We start from the raw sequence: 24787 nt of genomic DNA on the forward strand, positions 1-24787 counted from the left end.
GATTTGTTGTATTAACAATAAATTATTATTTAATAGTGTCATAATAAACTATTTATATTTGATTTATTTGATTGTGTTTGATCTTCATAGCGCTTTCTAGTTGTTGATTTTTGTTTGTGCATGCGCCAGCGCGCTGCATTTTACAGCGCCTAAAAAAGACGTGTTTTGCGCGCCCTGTATTTTACAACTCCTGGTGAAGCGCAACGCAACTGACACGCTCTAATTGGAAAAATGTCGCTATAATTTTTTTAGCGCACGTCTGTTGAAGATGCTCTAAGTATAAATACGATACATACTTACATAGCGTAGCCCTTCTTTTTTCATTAGTAATTCAGCGTTGAAAGATGCATGATGTTAACAACCCTGCATTTGATTTTGAAACTTGGGACACTAACATGCGGCAAATTGTGATTTGTGAGAGACAGCAATCTCATTGTTCTTCTATTTTCTGATGATGAGAACTGTTTCAAACCATACGGAATTACGAATACAGTTAACACAATAGAAGAACAGCTTTCGCACTTTCCCTTTGGCTCCTGACGAAGAAAAAATAGAAACCGCCAGTCCCCACTCCTGTTCCGCAATGGCCAGCAGCAGCCGCCGCCGCCCCCGACCCTCCTCGCCGTCGCCGGTATCGGCGCATCCGCTGGAAGACGACAACCTCCTCCACGAGATCATGCTCCGCCTCCCACCGCAACCACCCTATCTCCTCCGCACCTCCATCGTCTCCAAGCGCTGGCGACTCCTCGCCACCGACCCCAAGTTTCTCCGCGGCTTCCGTATCCACCACCGGAAGCCTCCCCTCCTCGGCGTCTTCTCATGTTCCTGCGGCCACATTTCGTTCAGATCCACTCTGGACCCGCCCTACCGCATCCCTCCCGAGCGCTTCTCCCTGAGCCCACCTATCAGATCCATTCAGATGTGCCTCGACGTCCGCCACGGGCGCGTACTCATCGACGACGGCATGTGTAGTCGGGTCATTGTGTGGGATCCCATAACCGACGACCGCCGCGTCGTGGCCTTTCCGCCGCAGCAATGGACCCTGAGTTCTTAAAAACAATGACCATCGTCAATGAATTCCACTCTGTTCCAGGCCTAGGGGAGGCGAGTCTGCAGGTTGGGCAAACTTTCCCAGACAAGGACTCGGCTGACCAAGCAATGAAGAGGTATGCGTTGGCCATATCTCGGCAACACAGAGTGAAGTAGTCTGATCGAAGGCAGCTGAAAGTCATATGCGTAAAATTGAATGAGGATTGCAGGGGGAGAGTTATCGCTCGGGTGAGCCCTGGGGTATGTCAGCCATGGCATATCTCAAAAATAGAACCCCATAGCTGCGAGCAATTGGGGGCTCTTGACAAACACCGCAACGTCACTGCAAAATATGTATCACATATCATGCAAGTGGCGGTGGAAGAAGATATAACTCTTGGTACAAAGAAGCTGCAAAAAATCGCGGAAGATCTGATTGGCTTCCCAGTCAGCTTTAGTAAGGCAAGGCGGACGAAGGAGGAGATTTTTCAGAGATTGTATGGCACCTATGAGGAGGCATATGACCTTGCCCCGAGACTACTCCATCAGATAGCAACAACTAACCAGGGGACTCAAGTGGTCAGGAGAGCTCGTCAACACCCTTTGGAGGAAAACCAAGAAATCCTTGATCGTTTATTCAGGGCATTCCCCCAGACTATACGGGCATTCCATCACTACCGCCCGGTGTTGTCAGTAGATGGTACCTTTCTCACAGGAAAGTACAAGGGCACACTCTTGGTGGTGATCGCAGCTGACGCAAATAATCAGCTCTTGCCTATTGCCTATGCACTTGTCGAGAGTGAAAACAAAGATAGCTGGTTATGGTTCCTCAGCTGCTTGAAGATGGGAGTCATGAGAGATCGGCCCGATGTTTGCATCATATCAGATTGCAACACAGGCCTTTTGAGCGCTCTCGAATTAATCAAGAATTCATCAGACTCTGATGATACGTCTCCAACGTATCTATAATTTCTGATGTTCCATGCTTATATTATACCAATTGCTACATGTTTTATATACACTTTATATCATTTTTATGCATTTTCCGGGACTAACCTATTAACAAGATGCCGAAGTGCCAGTTCTTGTTTTCTGCCGTTTTTGGTTCCAGAAAATTACTTCTGCGAATATTCTCGGAATTGCACGAAACAAAAGGCCAAGTCCCTATTTTTCCAGAAGCTTCACGGAGTCCGAAGGAGAGACGAAGGGGGGGCCACGAGCTGGCCACACCATAGGGGGCGCGGCCCCACCTTCTGCCGCGCTGCCATATGGGGTGGGCCCCTCGGGACTCCACCGACGCCGCCCCTCCGCCTATATATTGCGTCAGACGCGAAAACCCTAAAGAATCAAGCCAATTTCCACGAAGAGTTCCGCAGCGCCGCTGCCATCGACGACAAGTTTCGGGGGACAGAATCTCTGTTCCGGCACACCGCCGGGACGGGGAATTGCCCCCGGAGTCATCTCCATCGACATCACCGCCATCTTCATCGTCGCTACTGACTCCCATGATGAGGAGGGAGTAGTTCTCCCCCGAGGTTGAGGGCTCTACCGGTAGCTATGTGGTTCATCTCTCTCTCCCATGGTGTGATCTTTATGTGATCATGAGCTTTGTAATCTAGTTGAATATGTAGATGTTACTCTTGTCTATTATGCACTCTAGAGGTTACTTTAATATGAACTCCGGAGTCACTCTCCACGGTATGATGGTGACAGTGTGCACATCGTGTGTGATTCCTTTATGACATTGTGGAGCTTGTTTACTTCGGCTTGAGGTGTGCTTTTGCAGCCCTACACAATGAATGGTGTTTGTTATCCAACAAGAGAGTGTTTGAGAGTAGCATTTATTTATTCAATTATGTGATCATTGTTGAGAGTGTCCACTAGTGAAAGTACGAGCCCTAGGCCTTGTTTCTAAGCATTGAAACACCGTTTCCAACAAGTTCTGCTACATGTTCGCTTGCTGCCATTTTTATTTCAGATTGCAATTACTACTTATAATCATCCATATTACTTGTATTTCACTATCTCTTCGCCGAACTAGTGCACCTATACATCTGACAAGTGTATTAGGTGTGTTGGGGACACAAGAGAGTTCTTGTATCTTAATTGCAGGGTTGCTTGAGAGGGATATCTTTGACCTCTACCTCCCTGAGTTCGATAAACCTTGGGTGATTCACTTAAGGGAAACTTGTTGCTGTTTACAAACCTCTGCTCTTGGAGGCCCAACACTGTCTACAGGAATAGAAGCGTGCGTCAACATCACCTGACTGGGGGTGGCCCGACCTGGAGACAAGGTGGTGCATGAGGCACTTGGCAGCCAATTTTTACTCAAAGTTCAAGAACAAGGACTGGTTCAAGCTATTTAAGAGGATGTGCATGCAGAAGACTGAGGCGAAGATGAATGCTATTTGGGCTGGAATCAACAAAGAAATCGAGAGTGCTGCCTTGCCGCCGACACAATCCCAGAGGGGCCGGAGGACTGAAATAAATTTGAGAACATGGATTAATAAGAACTGCCCGGATTTAAGTAAGTGGGCGCAAGCTCACGACTCAGGGGCTCGGTACGGAATAATGACCAGCAACATGTCAGAGGTTTACAATGGTGTGCTGAAAGGTGTGCGAGCCCTCCCTATCACAGCCCTGATTACTGAAACTTGGAACCGGACTCTGTCATACTTTGCAGACAGAGTGCAGGTCGCAAACACACGTTACGTGATGAACAAGCAATGGTCTGAAAAGATGCAACGACATTTGGATAAGAAAGCTGAAAAATCCAAAAGTCATGGGTTTCGTCAAATTGATGCACTTAATAATAAGTGGGAAATCCACGTACGAGCCAAGTTTGTGAGCGGCCACCATAGAGGATCGAGAAAGCAAGCTGTTCAACTCGGCCCCAACACGTGTGAATGCACTTGCAACAAGCCCAAACTTTTAGGATACCCATGTAGTCATGTCCTGAGGGCGGCAACAGTGCAGAACATCAGCGTGGAGAACTACATATCTCCCTACTTCAACATACAGAACCTACTCGGAACTTGGAACGGTGAGTTCTGGAGCTGGGTACTCGACGGACACTATAGGTACGAGTTTCCAGAAAGAACTACCAAATGGGTTCCGGACCCGACATTGAAGAGAACCACGAGGGGACGACGCCAATCTCGACGTCACAGGAATGACATGGATCATAGCCAGGCAGGAGAACCTCGCTGTTGTCGCCTTTGCAGATCGATGCCCCGGTCATGCGCGAAGGGAATACCCTTACTGCACCAACAATAACCCTGCGTGATGTAATTTTTTTTGTTTTCAAATATTTGTATGTCTGGCGTGCTGTAATAAAGACATATGTATTAATGTATTATTGTATGATTATCGCATCGCTGCATGCATACATATTTAATTTAATTTTTTAGTCTGATTAATGTATTAATGTATGATTATACCATCGATGGATGCAGGTTATGATGTCGGATTTGCCAGACCTTTTGCGAAGATCCTGCGATGTCGGACACCGTTGCCACCTCTGGTTGAACCTGGACGCCCACTCAAACCCACCTCCGACCTTCAGGGTACGAACCATTAAGAACAGGTTTCTTGTTAACAATGTTTATGAGGAACATCTCAGGGCCCATGGACTTCTGCCATTTTCTAAGATGACATCAAGCAGGGAGAAGTTCACGTTAGACCCATCTCTTCTATCGGCCCTTGTTGATCGTTGGAGACCTGAAACCCACACCTTCCACTTAAGTTGTGGGGAGTTGACACCTATGTTCAAAGATGTTTCCATGATCACTTGTCTGCCAATCAAGGGTACTCCTTTGGTCCCTGTCTCTTATTCTAGTATTTGGCCGACTGAGGTACAGGACCGTCTTGGTGTGGCAATGCCTGCTACGAGCCGCGGAGGTTCACGTCCTAGGGGGGTCCCTCTAAGCTGGTTGGTCAATAATTTTCAAGAGTTACCAGCTAATGCAGATAATGCGATCATGAGTCGACATCTTTTTGCGTATTTATTGTACCTACTTGGTATAGTGTTTCCTTCGTCCAATGGTGATATTGTTCTCCCGGGTCTAATTAAGATAGCCGAGAACATAGTAGATTCGCCTCCACCTCCTAGCCCGATATACAGCTTTGGTTCTGCAATGCTCGCGTATACCTATAGGGGATTGTGTGATGCAACAAAGAAAACAATGCATCTTCGAAGGGACATATACTTGTTGTAAGCGCAGAGTTTCTTCAGTTATGGTCGTGGGAGTACCTACCAGTTGGGCGTCCCCACATAATGAAACCAATTCACCCCTACGGCGGTGAGAGCGAACAATATGCCCCTCTTACTTTCGGAAGTCGATGGGTACATGCTAAAAAACGGTGGTCCAATAATGTGGCACACGGTTGCTACCCAGAATACCACCAACAATTTGAGGAGCTGCAGGAGACCATGGTCAAATGGGACCCATATACGGAATATGATGTGTACATTATCTGGGGTCTTGTTAAACCACCACCAGATATGCTGCAAGACAGACGGTTGTGGTTCACACGATGCAACCTACTCTTTATTCGGATGGTTGAGCCATACAACCCAGAGCGTGTCATGCGGCAGTTTGGTCTGCATCAGGATATTCCCCCACCATCACCAAGACGACTTGTTGCTGATATTCATACGTAAGTTCGGTCACTCTAATAGAAAAAATGAATTGCATTTCAATTAATCTGTTTCATTATTCAATAAAACTTATTGGATTGTAGACAAGACAACAAAGGCATGAGTTGTTTCGACTGGAGTCACCGTAATCAAACATGGACTACGAAATGGATTGATGAAGCAGAGTCCGATGGAGTACGCGAAAATAGGTAATTATATATTTTAATTCATCCTATCATCATGTACCTTCTAATGTAATTTATCACTAATGCAGACGGTACAATGGTGAGATATTGCCAATGTATAATGAATGGTACTGCGCTAGCACACGGACTCTGCTCACCGGTCCCCCACCATCGAGTCCGACACACGTCACACATGGGCATCAGTTTACCACCGTGACACTTCGGTACTTGTTATATAAATGTAATTAAGAAAATATGTGTTTATAGCCAATATTAATTTTTTTTATTTCATTCAGATTGACGAGTTTAGGCAGATCGCACGGGACGCCCAGGACACTTTGAACTTGCGCAACATGGATAGTTCAGAGGGAAAATCCATGGTAAAAAGTATTTTTAATATTGCCATTCACTACAAGAAAAGTTCTGATAGACAACGTCTCAAAATCGTCCGCTAAGGGGTATTTTTCGTCGCCTATGGGCCTAACCCGACGATATGGGTTCTGTTGTGGAAACTGCGTCAGGCAAAGTCCTACGACGATTTTTTCGGTCCGTCGCGCTTGGGCGCCCTTCCGCCACGGAAAATCGGACCGTTGCGCAAGTGTTTCCGGGAGCCCATTGACTGCTGACGTCATGCAAACTGCCACGTGGCAGACGCCGTTAACTGGCAGTTAACGGCGTTAACCGGCTGAAACCCCGTGGTAGATGGTAGGCCCACATGTGGCCTGCCACGTCTTAAGCGGGCCGGCCCATTAAGTTTGCGGGCCGGGCCAGCTGACTTAGTTTGACCGGTCAACTATATAGCTGGGTTGGTCCATTAGTTACGTGGGCCGGGCCTAACCTGTAAGGTTGACTGGTCAAAACTTTAATGGGCCGGCCACTAAGCATGTGGGACGGGCCGAATGCACTCATTTGACCGGTCAACAGGCAAAAGGGCCGGCCCACAAGACACGTGGGACCCACTTTCCTGTTATCGGGCCGGCCCATTTACCTAGTGGGGTCCACCTTAAAACAACTGGGCCGGCCCAAGAAGTTATTGGGCCGGCCCAATTAGCATATGGGTCCCACTTTCCTGCTATCGGGCCGGCCCATTTAGTACGTGGGGTCCACAATAGATCAAATGGGCTGGCCCAACAAGAAAGTGGGCCGGGCCAAAAACACAGGTGGGTCCCACTTTCCTGTTAAAGGGCCGGCCCATTTAGTATGTGGGGTCCACCATATAGCAAGTGGGCCGGCCCAGCAAGATAGTGGGCCGGGCCAAAAACACAGGTGGGTCCCAAATTTCCAGTTAAAGGGCCGGCCCATTTAGTATGTGGGGTCCACCATATAGCAATTGGGCTGGCCCAACAAGAAAGTGGGCCGGGCCAAAAACACAGGTGGGTCCCACTTTCCTGTTAAAGGGCCGGCCCATTTAGTATGTGGGGTCCACCATATAGCAAGTGGGCCGGCCCAGCAAGATAGTGGGCCCGGCCAAAAACACAGGTGGGTCCCACTTTCCTGTTGAAGGGCCGGCCCATTTAGTATGTGGGGTCCACAATATAGCAAGTGGGCTGGTCCAACAAGACAGTGGGCCGGCCCAATAAGCTGGTGGGGCCCACTTCCCTGTTAACGGGCCGGCCCAATAAGTAGGTGGGCCGACCCAAAATGAAAGTGGGTCCCACACTACTGTAAGTGGGCCGGCCCAATCAGTTGTAGGGCCCTGGTTGTTTGACTAGTTGCTGTCCACCACTGGCGCGTAGTTGACGTGGGAGGTTTAATGGCGGTTGACGGGCTTGGTGGAGTGTCTTGATTCGTCCCCGGCAACGGCGCCAGAAAATAGCTTGATGTCTACGCCCCCTCCTTTTCCTGTAGACAGTGTTGGGCCTCCAAGAGCAGAGGTTTGTAGAACAGCAGCAAGTTTTCCCTTAAGTGGATCACCCAAGGTTTATCGAACTCAGGGAGGAAGAGGTCAAAGATATCCCTCTCATGCAACCCTGCAACCACAAAGCAAGAAGTCTCTTGTGTCCCCAACACACCTAATAGGTGCACTAGTTCGGCGAAGAGATAGTGAAATACAGGTGGTATGAATATATATGAGCAGTGGCAACGGCACTTAAAAGTGTTTTGCCCAGGACGATAAACAAGCGTAGTAACGCCAGTAGTAACGCAAAGAAACAAAGAAACAAGCAGCGATAGCAGTATTTAGGAACAAGGCCTAGGGATCAGACTTTCACTAGTGGACACTCTCAACATTGATCACATAACAGAATAGATAAATGCATACTCTACACTCTTGTTGGATGATGAACACCATTGCGTAGGATTACACGAATCCTCAATGCCGGAGTTAACAAGCTCCACAATTCAATGTTCATATTTAAATAACCTTAGAGTGCATGAAAGATCAATACGACTAAACCAAGTACTAACATAGCATGTACTAACATAGCATGCACACTGTCACCTTCATGCTAAGAAAGGAGGAATAGATCATATCAATACTATCATAGCAATAGTTAACTTCATAATCTACAAGAGATCATAATCATAGCATAAACCAAGTACTAACACGGATGCACACACTGTCACCATTACACCGTGCAGGAGGAATAAAACTACTTTAATAACATTGCTAGAGTAGCACATAGATAAATTGTGATACAAAACACATTGCAATCATAAAGGGATATAAATAAGCACTTCACTATGCCATTCATAACAGTGAATAAGTATTCTGTGAAATATAGCCTAAGAGACCCACACGGTGCACACACTGTCACCTTTACACACGTGGGACAAGGAGTCTCCGGAGATCACATAAGTAAAACTCACTTGACTAGCATAATGACATCTAGATTACAAGCATCATCATATGAATCTCAATCATGTAAGGCAGCTCATGAGATTATTGTATTGAAGTACATAGGAGAGAGATGAACCACATAGCTACCGGTACAGCCCCGAGCCTCGATGGAGAACTACTCCCTCCTCATGGGAGACAGCAGCGGTGATGAAGATGGCGGTGGTGTTGATGGAGAAGCCTTCCGGGGGCACTTCCCTGTCCCGGCGGCGTGCCGGAACAGAGACTCCTGTCCCCCAGATCTTGGCTTCGCGATGGCGGCGGCTCTGGAAGGTTTCTGTGGGTTTCGTCGAACGTATCAGGGTTTTCGCGACGGAGGCTTTAAATAGGCGAAGAGGCGGCGCAGGAGGGCTGACAGGGTGGCCACACTATAGGGGGGCTCGGGCCCCCCTTGGCCACGCCGGCCTAGGGTTTGGTGGCCCTGTGCCCCCTCTCTGGCGGTTCTCGTGTGTTCTGGATGCTTCCGGGCAAAATAGGAACCTGGGCGTTGATTTCGTCCGATTTCGAGAATATTTCGTTACTAGGATTTCTGAAACCAAAAACAGCAGAAAACAGGAACTGGCACTTCGGCATCTTGTTAATAGGTTAGTTCCAGAAAATGCACGAATATGTCATAAAGTGTGCATAAAACATGTAGATAACATCAATAATGTGGCATGGAACATAAGAAATTATCGATACGTTGGAGACGTATCACTAGTCAACTTGCATTAAATTTCATGAGCCTAAAATCTGGTATCAATGATACACACAATTACATACACAAATAAAATAACTAGGAAAATTACAAGGCAATTAATGTGCCCAAATAAAAAATCACATAGAATCATTGAGGACTTCTATTAGCATCATCAATAACACGTTGACATTTGGCAATCGCCTTGATTGAATCTTGTGTACTCTTGGTCAACATATAAGCTACAGATCTTAAAGCAGCAATACCATGTCTTTTATAAAGTACAGCCTTGAGATATTTACTGTTTGATGAAAGGAATGGTCTAGGTTGACGGCTATGAGAGGATGCATCAGAAGAAAGATCAGAACTTTTTGTGGGCCTCTCTTCTGATGAAGATTGCTTCATCACAACTGCATTCTGATAATAATGCAAAAAGAGTTAAACGATGAACTATGCAAACATGTATTAAGCATTGTCGATATGAGATAGTCACAAGTACTAAGCACAGACTTACATTATATCGTTGCATAGGCTCACCCCGGAACCTTTTTTGCGCTCTATCTTCTACTAAGGACTTCTTCATTACACCTGCATTCTAGTATTATTGCAACATAGTTACAAGAGTGAACTATTCAAACATTTATTATGCAATGTAGATATAAGATAATAACAAGTTGCATAAATAAGACAATGTATGGAACTTGTACTAAGCACAGACTTACATCATAATGTTGCACAGGGTCGCTTTGGCGACTATCTTCTAATGATGACTGCTTCATTAAAACTGCATTCTGGTAATATTGCAAACATAGTTACAACAATTAACTATTCAAACATGTATTACGCAATGTAGAGATCAGATAATAGCATGTAGCAAAAATAAGCACAAGATAAGATAAGATGCATGTACTAAGCACATACTGGCTCGCTGCAGGTCCTTCTCTTGCGTGCACTAGTCGCGGTCGACATGCCTGTCATTTTAGGTTCAGCCATCAAGTGAAATGCTAATCCTCCTGCTCCATTGTCCTTAATCTGTGTTTAGATATCACATTTAAGACCAAGTCAGCTGGTTTCAAATAACAAAAAACTTGACTTGCCAAATGAATAAGCCAATATTTACCAGATATCAGATTAAAACCAACTATATGTTGCTTTTCATGAGATACGAATTTCAGACATTCAGATTTAGAGTAGGGTAATGCCAAGGTTTTCCACATAAAGTAAACTGGCATTAAGAATGACCAAATGTCAGGTTCAAATCACCTTCGCAGTTGCTCCAAGACAAGCATATCAAATAGGCAGAAACATAGTAAAGCATGAATGGCATTGCTATGGCAGGGTTCCAAGTGTTAATCTCTTGCATAAGGAACAATGCATATAGGTTATAGATAATGACCGAAGTAAACTGCCAAAATTACCAACCAAGAACTCAGATTCCAACCTTCCCTAGCGTCCCCGCTGTTAATGTTGGATATTCTAATAAGTGGTTCGCATGATCAATCCCTAGGAAAAATAACATTGATAGGTTAGTCTACGATAATACAAAGACCAGACATGCACGCAGCAATAACTATACAAGCTGTGCGACAGGAGCATTCATGGAAAAAAATAGCTATAAGCTAAAGACGAGGTATAAGAGCAAGCAGATTGGAAATGCACATAGCATGATTATAAAAGCAGTGTGAGAATAGCAGGCACGAGAAAACAGCTAGCGGCTAGCGGTGAGCTAATGACGTGGTATAAGAACAACCAGATTGGAAATGCCCATAGCATGACTATAAAAGGAATAGCATGCAGTACAAAAATAGTTGGCAGCAAATGAATGGGTATAAGGCTATAAGTATGTGTATGCACACAGGTGTCAGTAGAATGAACAGGATGGTAGCGACCGGATAATGCTTTTGTAGTGTACAATATTTAAACGAACATCATGCGAAGTAACAAATAAAGAAAGTTAATGGCATATGAGATCTGCAAATAACTACACAAAACATGGCTAAAGAAACACCGCGATCTAACGGGCCAGCGTATTAACCAAGCTGCAGCGAGGTGGACGGGGGCGGCAACTTGCATTCCAGCGGCGGCGAACGCGGGAGACGATGAGTCGACCCTGTTTCAGTAGAAGCGGGCGTTAGTGAAGCAGATCTGGTTGGCTGGCAAGGGATTCGGTGAAGTTGATACAGCCGGTGCGCCGAGCTAGTCGGTGGAATAGAGCGGCTTCTGTGGAGGGGGGCCGCGGTGAAGTAGACCCGGTTCCGTTGGAGAGGATCCGGTGCGTCGACAGGAAAAGGCGTTGATTTCTATGCTGTGGATGAGGTCGGCGGTGAAGCAGATCCGTCGGTGGCGAGGTCGGCGTTGAAGCAGATCCGTCGGTGGCGAGGTCGGCGGTGAAGCAGATCCGTCGGTGGCGAGGGCGGCGGGGGAGCGGATCAGGTGGGTGGACAGCCAAAACGATAAGGCTACGCTGTGGAGGAGTATGCCGGCGGCGAAGCAGATCTAGTACTGTAGAGAGTCAGAGCTTTGGCGTGTGAGAGTATTTTTGAGCTAATGGGGGCGAATGGTTGGTGGGTGGGTGTGGGCCTGTGGGAAGGGTTCGGGATCTAGGCAAGATATTTCATTGTTACCGAATGAGCCCTCCATGGTCGGTGGGTTGTAACTTCCGGACCAGGGTTAAAAGGGTAAAACTGGTCACGGGATTTTCGAATGGATTCGGCGGGATGATTTGGCGCGGGGCCGAAATTTTCAGTTTCATGCTACGAGCAGAACGACAAAAATAATGTTCTTCCCCAGGGAGCTCTCCTCTTCTCTTTCTCTCTCGAGTCTCTCTCACTCCCCCGGCTCCTCTCCCCCTTCTCTCCGGCGGCCTCGCCGGCCGGAGACGAGGCCGACTTCTCTCTGTATATCGTACACCCTCCGAACTAAATTAATTGATTCAACTTTCCTTAGACGTGTATGTATCTAGAGTAAAAACATGTGTGGATACATCCATATTTAGATAAGCAAAGTTGAGTCAGCTAATTTGGATCCGAGGGAGTTAGTGTTGTTGTAAGCTTAGATCCAGTGTTTCCCATGAGCAAAATGGCGCAATGGAGTCGGGGATCTCGTCATCGGCTTTAGATCTGGCCTATGGTGAATCTGGCGGATCAGATCTGGCGGATCTTGCCGGCCAAACCCCGATCTGGTGCCATCAAGGTGATGGCGCTAACGGTGAGGCTTGCTTTGGTCAGTGCTTCAGATCTGGCCAACGGGGAAGTCAAGCTGCTAACGTTCACAAGCTCGGGGCATACGACGGCGTCATCCGTCTTGCCCGTGAACATCTTGGCCTTTCAGCGGCCCTTCTCAGAGCCAATATGCCGTTGCTGAGGCCATTCTTCTCCTTCGTCCTGGCGACTACCGGCGACACCATCCCAAGTGGTGCGTCCCCGGCGACGTAGTTGCTGGAAAGGATGCGGAGCAGAGATCTGATGTGCGGTCCAGAAGGACTCGATTGATTTTCTTCTATATGTTTTGGGGTCCTTTTTGTAAAGTTGTAGGTCCTATTAGTTATTGTCTAGTTCTTTTGGACCTCTATGTAATTTTTTGGACTAGTTTCCATTTGCAACGATAAACTTGAATTTTGACAAGTTCATGGGAAAAAAAATTCTTTGCACATATGGCCTATCATGTATGAACATTCTTAAGATTTAAACTACTATATGTAATGGCCAACACTTGCGCAAGGGGATCGTCTAGTGCGCACTAGTTTCCATTAGCACCGATAAATTTGAATCTTGACAAGTTCTTGGAAGAAAAAAATGATTCACATATAGCCTATCATGTATGAACATTATTGGGATTCAAACTATACATAGATGGCCAACACGTGTGCAAGGGGGTCCTCTAATGTGCACTAGTTTCCATTTGCACTGATAAATTTGAATCTTTACAAGTTCTCAGAAAAAAATTGCTTCACACATATGCCCTATCATGTATGAACATTATTGGGATTCATAATATATATAGATGGCCAACACTTGTGCAAGGGGGTCCTCTAATTCTTGGGGATTTCAATCTCTCTCTCTCTCGATCTATCGTTGGTGGCCAGAACAACACACATAAGCATGCACTTTATGCGCAAAGGCGCGGGTGCCTCTAGTAATTCATGTGTGTGCGTATAGTTGAACATATTCTTGGGGATTTCAATCTCTATCTCTCGATCAATATATCGTTGGTGGCCAAGAAACACACTTATATATATACGCATGCACTTTATGCGCAAAGGCGCGGGTGCCTCTAATAATGTGTGTGTGCACTCGATCGATGATCCCTAAACCTTAAACCCTAAAACCCTAATCCCTAATTATACCCTAAACATACACCCTAAACACCCTAAACACTAAACCCTAAACCCTAGACCCTAAACCCTAAACACTACACCCTAAACCCTAAACCCTAAACCCTAAACCCTAACCCTAGACCCTAAACACTAAACCCCAAACCCCAAACCCTAAACCCTAAACCCTAATTAACCCTAACCCTAACCCTAAAACCCTAGCTAGATAACCCTAAACCCTAAACCCTAATTAAACCCTAGATATATATAGGCCAACGACACTTCATTGCGCATCAAGCAGGCGACCAACTAATTAGCGCTGATAAATTAATTAACTTGAATTTTGACAAGTTCTCTAGAATGAAAACACATTTGATTAAGTTGCCTCGTAATATATATACAATTAGTGTGTGCATGCGCGCATGTCATACCTTGCACATATCATTCGTGCATATATTTCAATATATATCTGAATATATTCTTGGGGATATATATATTTCAATCTCTCTCTCGATCTATATATCGTTGGTGGCCAAAAAACACACTTTTATACGCATGCACTTTATGCGCAAAGGCGCGGGTGCCACTAATATGTGTGCACTCGATCGATGATCCCTAAACCTTAAACCCTAAAACCCTAATCCCTAATCCCTAATCCCTAATTATACCCTAAACGTACACCCTAAACACTAAACCCTAAACCCTAGACCCTAAACCCTAAACACTACACCCTAAATCCTAAACCCTAAACCCTAAACACTAAACACTAAACCCTAAACCCTAACCCTAGACCCTAAACCCTAAACCCTAAACCCCAAACCCCAAACCCTAAACCCTAAACCCTAGACCCTAAACCCTAAACCCTAATTAACCCTAAACCTAAAACCCTAGCTAGATAACCCTAAACCCAAAACCCTAATTAAACCCAACATATATATAGGCCAACGACACTTCATTGCGCATCAAGCAGGCGACCAACTAATTAGCGCTGATAAATTAATTAACTTGAATTTTGACAAGTTCTCTCGAATGAAAACACATTTGATTAAGTTGCCTCATAATATATATACAATTAGTGTGCATGCGCGCATGTCATACCTTGCACATATCATTCGTGCATATATTTCAATATATATCTGAACATATTCTTGGGGATATATATACATTTCAATCTCTCTCTCGATCTATATATCGTTGGTGGCCAAAAAACACACTTATATACGCATGCACTTTATGCGCAAAGGCGCGGGTGCCTCTAATAATGTGTGTGTGCACTCGATCGATCGTTGATCCCTAAACCTTCAACCCTAAACCCTAATCCCCAATCCCTAATTATACCCTAAACGTACACCCTAAACACCCTAAACACTAAACCCTAAACCCTAGACCCTAAACCCTAAACACTACACCCTAAACCCTAAACCACTACACCCTAAACCCTAAACCCTAATTAAACCCTACATATAAATATAGGCCAACGACACTTCATTGCGCATCAAGCAGGCGACCAACTACTTAGCGCTGATAAATTAATTAACTTGAATTTTGACAAGTTCTCTCGAATGAAAATACATTTGATTAAGTTGCCTCATAATATATATACAATTAGTGTGCATGCGCGCATGTCATACCTTGCACATATCATTCGTGCATATATTTCAATATATATCTGAACATATTCTTGGGGATATATATATACACATTTCAATCTCTCTCTCGATCTATATATCGTTGGTGGCCAAAAAGCACACATATATACGCATGCACTTTATGCGCAAAGGCGCGGGTGCCTCTAATAATGTGTGTGTGCACTCGATCGATGATCCCTAAACCTTTAAACCCTAAAACCCTAGTCCCTAATCCCTAATTATACCCTAAACGTACACCTGAAACACCCTAAACACTAAACCCTAAACCCTAGACCCTACACCCTAAACACTACACCCTAAACACTAAACACCCTAAACCCTAAACCCTAAACATTAAACACTAAAACTAAACCCCAAACCCTAAACCCTAAACCCTAAACCCTAAACCCTAATTAACCCTAACCCTAAAACCGTAGCTAGATAACCCTAAACCCAAAACCCTAATTAAACCCAACATATATATAGGCCAACGACACTTCATTGCGCATCAAGCAGGCGACCAACTAATTAGCGCTGATAAATTAATTAACTTGAATTTTGACAAGTTCTCTCGAATGAAAACACATTTGATTAAGTTGCCTCATAATATATATACAATTAGTGTGCATGCGCGCATGTCATACCTTGCACATATCATTCGTGCATATATTTCAATATATATCTGAACATATTCTTGGGGATATATATACATTTCAATCTCTCTCTCGATCTATATATCGTTGGTGGCCAAAAAACACACTTATATACGCATGCACTTTATGCGCAAAGGTGCGGGTGCCTCTAATAATATGTGTGTGCACTCGATCGATCGTTGATCCCTAAACCTTCAACCCTAAAACCCTAATCCCTAATCCCTAATATATTATACCCTAAACGTACACCCTAAACACCCTAAACACTAAACCCTAAACCCTAGACCCTAAACCCTAAACAGTACACCCTAAACCCTAAACCACGTACTACACCCTAAACCCTAAACCCTAATTAAACCCTACATATAAATATAGGCCAACGACACTTCATTGCGCATCAAGCAGGCGACCAACTAATTAGCGCTGATAAATTAATTAACTTGAATTTTGACAAGTTCTCTCGAATGAAAATACATTTGATTAAGTTGCCTCATAATATATATACAATTAGTGTGCATGCGCGCATGTCATACCTTGCACATATCATTCGTGCATATATTTCAATATATATCTGAACATATTCTTGGGGATATATATATATACACATTTCAATCTCTCTCTCGATATATATATCGTTGGTGGCCAAAAAACACACTTATATACGCATGCACTTTATGCGCAAAGGCGCGGGCGCCTCTAATAATGTGTGTGTGCACTCGATCGATGATCCCTAAACCTTTAAACCCTAAAACCCTAGTCCCTAATCCCTAATTATACCCTAAACGTACACCCGAAACACCCTAAACACTAAACCCTAAACCCTAGACCCTACACCCTAAACACTACACCCCAAACCCTAAACCCTAAACACTATACACCCTAAACCCTAAACCCTAAACCCTAAAACTAAACCCCAAACCCTAAACCCTAAACCCTAATTAACCCTAACCCTAACCCTAAAACACCCTAGCTAGATAACCCTAAACCCTAATTAAACCCAACATATATATAGGCCAACGACACTTCATTGCGCATCAAGCAGGCGACCAACTAATTAGCGCTGATAAATTAATTAACTTGAATTTTGACAAGTTCTCTCGAATGAAAACACATTTGATTAAGTTGCCTCATAATATATATACAATTAGTGTGCATGCGCGCATGTCATACCTTGCACATATCATTCGTGCATTTATTTCAATATATATCTGAACATATTCTTGGGGATATATATATATATACACATTTCAATCTCTCTCTCGATCTATATATCGTTGGTGGCCAAAAAAACACACTTATATACGCATGCACTTTATGCGCAAAGGCGCGGGTGCCTCTAATAATGTGTGTGTGTGCACTCGATCGATGATCGCTAAACCTTTAAACCCTAAAACCCTAGTCCCTAATCCCTAATTATACCCTAAACGTACACCCGAAACACCCTAAACACTAAACCCTAAACCCTAGACCCTACACCCTAAACACTACACCCTAAACCCTAAACCCTAAACACTATACACCCTAAACCCTAAACCCTAGACCCTAAACCCTAAAGCTAAACCCCAAACCCTAAACCCTAAACCCTAATTAACCCTAACCCTAACCCTAAAACACCCTAGCTAGATAACCCTAAACCCTAAACCCTAATTAAACCCAACATATATATAGGCCAACGACACTTCATTGCGCATCAAGCAGGCGACCAACTGATTAGCGCTGATAAATTAATTAACTTCAATTTTGACAAGTTCTCTCGAATGAAAACACATTTGATTAAGTTGCCTCATAATATATATACAATTAGTGTGCATGCGCGCATGTCATACCTTGCACATATCATTCGTGCATATATTTCAATATATATCTGAACATATTCTTGGGGATATATATACATTTCAATCTCTCTCTCTCGATCTATATATCGTTGGTGGCCAAAAAACACACTTATATATATACGCATGCACTTTATGCGCAAAGGCGCGGGTGCCTCTAATAATGTGTGTGTGCACTCGATCGATCGTTGATCCCTAAACCTTCACCCCTAAAACCCTAATCCCTAATCCCTAATTAGACCCTAAACGTACACCCTAAACCCTAAACCCTAAACCCTAAACACTACACCCTAAACCCTAAACCACTACACCCTAAACCCTAAACCCTAATTAAACCCTACATATAAATATAGGCAATGACACTTCATTGCGCATCAAGAAGGCGACCAACTAATTAGCGCTGATAAATTAATTAACTTGAATTTTGACAAGTTCTCTCGAATGAAAACACATTTGATTAAGTTGCCTCATAATATATATACAATTAGTGTGCATGCGCGCATGTCATACCTTGCACATATCATTCGTGCATATATTTCAATATATATCTGAACATATTCTTGGGGATATATATATACACATTTCAATCTCTCTCTCGATCTATATATCGTTGGTGGCCAAAAAACACACTTATATACGCATGCACTTTATGCGCAAAGGCGAGGGTGCCTCTAATAATGTGTGTGTGCACTCGGTCGATCGTTGATCCCTAAACCTTCAACCCTAAAACCCTAATCCCTAAGCCCTAATTATACCCTAAACGTACACCCTAAACACCTTAAACACTAAACCCTAGACCCTACACCCTAAACACTACACCCTAAACCCTAAACCCTAAACACTATACACCCTAAACCCTAAACCCTAGACCCTAAACCCAAAACTAATCCCTAAACCCTAAACCCTAAACCCTAATTAACCCTAACCCTAACCCTAAAACCCTAGCTAGAGATAACCCTAAACCCTAAACCCTAATTATACCCTACATATATATAGGCCAACGACACTTCATTGCGCATCAAGTAGGCGACCAACTAATTAGCGCTGATAAATTAATTAACTTGAATTTTGACAAGTTCTCTCGAATGAAAACACATTTGATTAATTAGTTGCCTCATATAATATATATATATATATACAATTAATGTGCATGCGCGCATGTCATACCTTGCACATATCATTCGTGCATATATTTCAATATATATCTAAACATATTCTTGGGGATATATATACATTTCAATCTCTCTCGATCTATATATCGTTGGTGGCCAAAAAACACACTTATATACGCGTGCACTAATTTATGCGCGAATTGGCGCGGGTGCCTCTAATAATGTGTGTGTGCACTCGATCGATGATCCCTAAACCTTAAACCCTAAAACCCTAATCCTTAAGCCCTAATTATACCCTAAACGTACACCCTAAACACCCTAAACACACTAAACCCTAAACACTACACCCTAAACCCTAAACACCAAACACTAAACCCAAAACCCTAACCCTAGACCCTAAACCCTAAACCCTAAACCCCAAACCCTAAACCCTAAACCCTAGACCCTAAACCCTAATTAACCCTAACCCTAACGTACACCCAAAAACCCTAGCTAGATAACCCTAAACCCTAATTAAACCCTACATATATATAGGCCAACGACACTTCATTGCGCATCAAGCAGGCGACCAACTAATTAATTAGCGCTGATAAATTAATTAACTTGAATTTTGACAAGTTCTCTTGAATGAAAACACATTTGATTAATTAGTTGCCTCATAATATATATATACAATTAGTGTGCATGCATGCGCGCATGTCATACCTTGCACATATCATTCGTGCATATATTTCAATATATATCTGAACATATACTTGGGGATATATATACATTTCAATCTCTCTCTCGATCTATATATCGTTGGTGGCCAAAATTAAACACACACTTATATACGCATGCACTTTATGCGCAAAGGCGCGGGTGCCTCTAATAATGTGTGTGTGCACTCGATCGATGATCCCTAAACCTTAAACCCTAACACCCTAATCCCTAATCCCTAATTATACCCTAAACATACACCCTAAACACCCTAAACACTAAACCCTAAACCCTAGACCCTAAACCCTAAACACTACACCCTAAACACTAAACACTAAACCCTAACCCTAGACCCTAAACCCTAAACCCTAAACCCCAAACCCTAAACCCTAGACCCTAAACCCTAATTAACCCTAACCCTAACCCTAAAACCCTAGCTAGATAACCCTAAAACCTAATTAAACCCTACATATATATAGGCCAACCGACACTTCATTGCGCATCAAGCAGGCGACCAACTAATTATCGCTGATAAATTAATTAACTTGATTTTTTGACAAGTTCTCTCGAATGAAAACACATTTGATTAAGTTGCCTCATAATATATATACAATTAGTGTGCATGCGTGCATGTCATACCTTGCACATATCATTCGTGCATATATTTCAATATATATCTGAACATATTCTTTGGGATATATATATATTTCAATCTCTCTCTCGATATATATATCGTTGGTGGCCAAAAAACACACTTATATACGCATGCACTTAATTTATGCGCAAAGGCGCGGGTGCCTCTAATAATGTGTGTGTGCACTCGATCGATGATCCCTAAACCTTAAACCCTAAAACCCTAATCCCCAATCCCTAATTATACCCTAAACGTACACCCTAAACACTAAACCCTAAACCCTAGACCTAAACCCTAAACACTACACCCTAAACCCTAAACCCTAAAACTAAACCCCAAACCCTAAACCCTAAACCCTAATTAACTCTAACCCTAACCCTAAAACCCTAGCTAGATAACCCTAAACCCTAAACCCTAATAAACCCTACATATATATATAGGCCAATGACACTTCATTGCGCATCAAGCAGGCGACCAACTAATTAGTGCTGATAAATTAATTAACTTGAATTTTGACAAGTTCTCTCGAATATATGAAAACACATTTTATTAAGTTGCCTCATAATATATATATATACAATTAGTGTGTGCATGCGCGCATGTCATACCTTGCACATATCATTCGTGCATATATTTCAATATATATCTGAACATATTCTTGGGGATATATATTTTTTTAATCTCTCTCTCGATCTATATATCGTTGGTGGCCAAAACTGTCAACACCCGGATTTTTAAAGTCCGGATGCCTATTATGTCATACATCGCAATCCCAGGAAAATGTTGTTGCGAGGCATAATAGTTAAGTATCACAGTCATCATTCATTACAACCCATAATGTCTTACAACTTGGAATCACATGATCCATATTACACAAATAGTTGATCTAATGATCAACGAACAAACACAAGTTCATAGCGGAAGCGTAAGATACAAGGACTCTCTAGTCCACAGGCCAACGCTTGACGTTAGAAGCTCCTAGTTGTGGTAGACGTCCTGCTGATCGTCCTCCTCATACTGCTGCTCGGCTTCATAGTCTGGCCATTTGAATAGCCAGGGACAAAGCCGTGAGTACTTTATGTACTCGCAATCTAATACTAAAGTAAGTACTAATGGTGTTCTAAGCTCTAAGTTTATTTGCATAAAGCCAATTTTATTTCATAAACACTTTTGTAAACAACTCCCCAAGTGCTAACTAACTCAAGTGGGAACATTAGTGTCATTCCCACAACTCTGTTGTAAATCAAAGTCACAGTCACCGTTCAAGTTCAAGTTCAAAAACACCAGTCACATAGATATAAAATTCTGATGACGGAAACAGAATGGCCTTTCCAATTGTCCATATCATGGACGCGGCTATTCGAATAGTTCTACACTCTGCAGAGGTCGCACACTTGTGCCACAACATTTGATTACATCCGTCGAGGATAAAACCCTGAATAATCGTACTCAGTACGCGGATCATCAACCGTTAACCTTTCATTTACACACCCTAGTATAGGCACCTCTCCCCATGAGCTTGGCCTCCCGGTGAAAACCAACTGTTAACCCGGGAACTGCACAGGGCTTGGGCCGGACATTCACCTCATATTCACGTCATATCACATCATCTCTTTTGTTGTAGAGGCAGCTTTCGGCATAACCCCGATGACACTTGTTTAGAGGGAACCCATACTAAGACACATAAATTTCCAGCTAAGCCCTACCCATAATCAGGTATTGTGGGGGTACTCAAAAATTGGGAAGGTATCGCATCCACTCAATCATCAGTTTTTAGCCAAAGTCACCAAGTCAACTTCAGTGTCATATTCACCTTCAAAATCTTTCAATGGAAATGACTAATCATTCCAAGGTTTTCACCATCATCATTTCATCAACACAAGTTCCCATCTAGAGTAGTCATTTTAAATTTAGCACTAGCCACTATGTGTGAGGGGTGCTCAGTATTTGCTTTGCTTCTAGGCTAAGTTTGATACTCTTGTACTAACTCCATACTAACCCAGTAAATCATAAATCAAAAAGTACTTTGATAAAACAAAGGTAAATAAAGCTTGTAAAGTAAAACTGGGAAATAGGATCATAAGCATAAAGTAAATGGGGTAATGCCTTGCTCATGGTGAGCTTTGCACTTTGCAAGAGTATTATCTTGCCTTGGTTGGGAAACTGGTCAAAGTGGTCTTCTTCTTCTTGGAAGTAGACCTCCTCCTCCTCCTGGTACTCCTCGGTACTAGCGTCTAAAATACGAATACGGGGTACACAATCATCACACCAAACTAATCTACTAAACTATGCACAAACATGGTTCACACACTTAAACTAGCATCACATTTGACTATTAAGTTGGTGGATGTGTTTTTCTTATTATTTAAGAAAAATAAATTCCTCTCATTCTAAACTTAATTGTTACTTTGCATATTTCAGAGAAATTAATTTCCTCTCATTATCTTATTAAGATTTAAAAATTCTCTTATGCATAATATGTGACCTAGGTTGACCCAGGTCAACCTCTTCACACTTATCATTTGGAGAAAAAGATTTAAATGAGGTGAGCACCTCATACCATTTAATTCTAGCATAACAAAGATTTAATATCACCAACAATTCCTATGGGACCTAAATAACCAGAGTCTCCACTTCATTTGGAATTGGTGGTGACAAGATTTAAATGAGGGAAACTCCCACATAAGATTTATTAATAGTTTTGGACAATATCTTTGACTAGAAAATAGCCATAAAAGCATTTAAATCAACTAAACCATGATCATTCAAAGTAGGCATGGCATATTTTTGTAGAAACAATTAGTATAAGTGAAAAGTGAATTATTGGAGGTGGAAGTAACTGAAAAGCATTTTTGGTTGATTTTTAAGAATTATTACAAGGCAGAAAAGTCCCTGCCTTGTTTATTTTGTCACTTTAATTCTACAAAAGATCTAGGGTTCTATCCAGTGGCATTTTGTAGATAAATTCCTAAGGTTTCCAAAAATATAAAGTTTGTAAAATTTGGCCGAGTAGATTTGTCACAATTGAATTTCAAAGTTTGCATCAGATTGTATATTTCATCTAATTTCCAAATTTGAATTCAAATCGGTGGGCTTGCGCGGGAAAGGAACTTGGGCTGCGGAGAGAAAAAGAGTTGGGCCGGCCCACTTTGCGTCCAGCGCGAGCAGGCCGTCTGACGGCGGGTCCCACTTGTCAGTGTGATTTACTCACCGAACCGGTACGGGGAAGGAGAGGCGTTGGATCAGGCGATGATCTAACGGCCAGGGGTTGTCGTCGTCGACGGCGAGAAGCAGAGGCGAGCGCGGCGGCAGCAGGGGGTCGGAGAGGTCATCGGAGCTCCGGCGGTGGTTGGAGTGGTGCGCCGCGATGTTGTCGACGATGGTGAAGCGCCTGGAAGCAGCGGCGCGTCCTGGGGCGGCCTCCTTCTCCGGCGAGCTTCGGCTACGGGCGGCGGTAGCGAGCTAGCAATTGCGGCGGTGCGGTGGCTAATAGATGAAATTGAGGCGGCGAGGAGAACTGTGGTGAGGTGGGGAAGAGATTGGCGTGCTCAGTTTGGGGCGCGGAGTGCTCCTTTTATAGCGGCGAGAGGTGGCAGTGGGGCGGAGCTGGGTTCGCCATGGTCGCCGTCGGTCCAGGGCTGCGAAGAGCCAAGGCGTGGGCGCGTACGGTAGCTGGTGCTCTGGCGAGGATGACGCGCGTGACGGTGATGAAAAAGAGGCACTACAGCGGCGGCGAGCGTGATGGAAGCTTGCAGGTCATGGCGGAAGGGCGTGGATGCTCACGTCGTCTGCGGCGTTCCCGCGGGCCAGGGGCCATGTCCAGGCGTTGCAGACGGTCGTCGTGCGTCGACTGGTGGTGAGTGTGAGGGCGGAGGTGATGCGAGGACGCGGGGCGTCGTCACGCTCTGGGCGTCCAGGGTGAGCGCCATGCGCGCTCTGGCGCGGCATGGGCGAGTCCTGGGCACGTCTGGGCGCTCGTGTTCTGACGCGTGTGAGCTTGGTCTCGGTCAAGGGAGGGCACGAGCTCGTCCAGGGTGGTGAGAGGGAGCCAGTGGGCATGGTGGTGCAGGTTAGAAGTGAAGGGTGAGGGAGATGGCACGGTGAGGCCATGCCATGCCACGGCATGGCATGTTTGAGTTGATTTAATCAAACCCTGGCCAATGCAAGTGGTGGTGATGGTGTAGTGAGGTGAAAGGGAGACTCCAGGGTGCAGAGAGGGCAAGGTTGGACCAAGTCCAAGTAGAAAATGAGGTATGGGCTCAAAATTTTACCCTGCCTGCAATGTGTTCGACAGAATGCCCGCAAGAAAAATATTTTTGAATTTTGAAATTCTTTTTGGTGGGTTGTAATCAAATAATAAATGGAGCATTTTGGTGGTGGTGGTGGTCAAAATGGAATTGAGATGCAAAATCACATTTTGCATATGATCTTGTTTATGTGAAAAAGTTCCAACTTTGCTTGCTTCCCATTTGAAAGTGGTGATGAATTTGGGGTGGTGGTTTTGGGCAAAGTTGTAGTGCTTGATGTTGTCTTGGATGAGGTGTAGAGAGTT

General features: G+C 43.9%; 1 protein-coding gene and 1 long non-coding RNA gene across 2 annotated transcripts; one reads left to right on the plus strand and one right to left on the minus strand.

The window, feature by feature from the left end:
- Window positions 1–583: 583 nt before the first annotated feature.
- Window positions 584–1054, plus strand: LOC127339980 (uncharacterized). The gene has a single exon (XM_051365766.1). It carries the CDS (start codon window positions 584–586, stop codon window positions 1052–1054), a length of 471 nt encoding a protein of 156 aa, XP_051221726.1.
- An 8563-nt stretch (window positions 1055–9617) lies between these two features.
- LOC127338664 (uncharacterized) lies at window positions 9618–10170 on the minus strand. Its single transcript, XR_011754298.1, has 3 exons — window positions 10088–10170; window positions 9880–9960; window positions 9618–9782 (listed from the first exon to the last, which is right to left on the minus strand). It is a non-coding gene; the product is annotated as an uncharacterized lncRNA (long non-coding RNA).
- Between the last annotated feature and the right edge of the window lie 14617 nt (window positions 10171–24787).

The sequence above is a fragment of the Lolium perenne genome, chromosome 3 (genome assembly GCF_019359855.2).
Source record: "Lolium perenne isolate Kyuss_39 chromosome 3, Kyuss_2.0, whole genome shotgun sequence".
Taxonomy (NCBI): domain Eukaryota; kingdom Viridiplantae; phylum Streptophyta; class Magnoliopsida; order Poales; family Poaceae; genus Lolium; species Lolium perenne.

Bases quoted from the DNA above. Each gene is read 5' to 3' on its own strand.
- LOC127339980 (XM_051365766.1), top strand. From the start codon at position 584: ATGGCCAGCAGCAGCCGCCGCCGCCCCCGACCCTCCTCGCCGTCGCCG.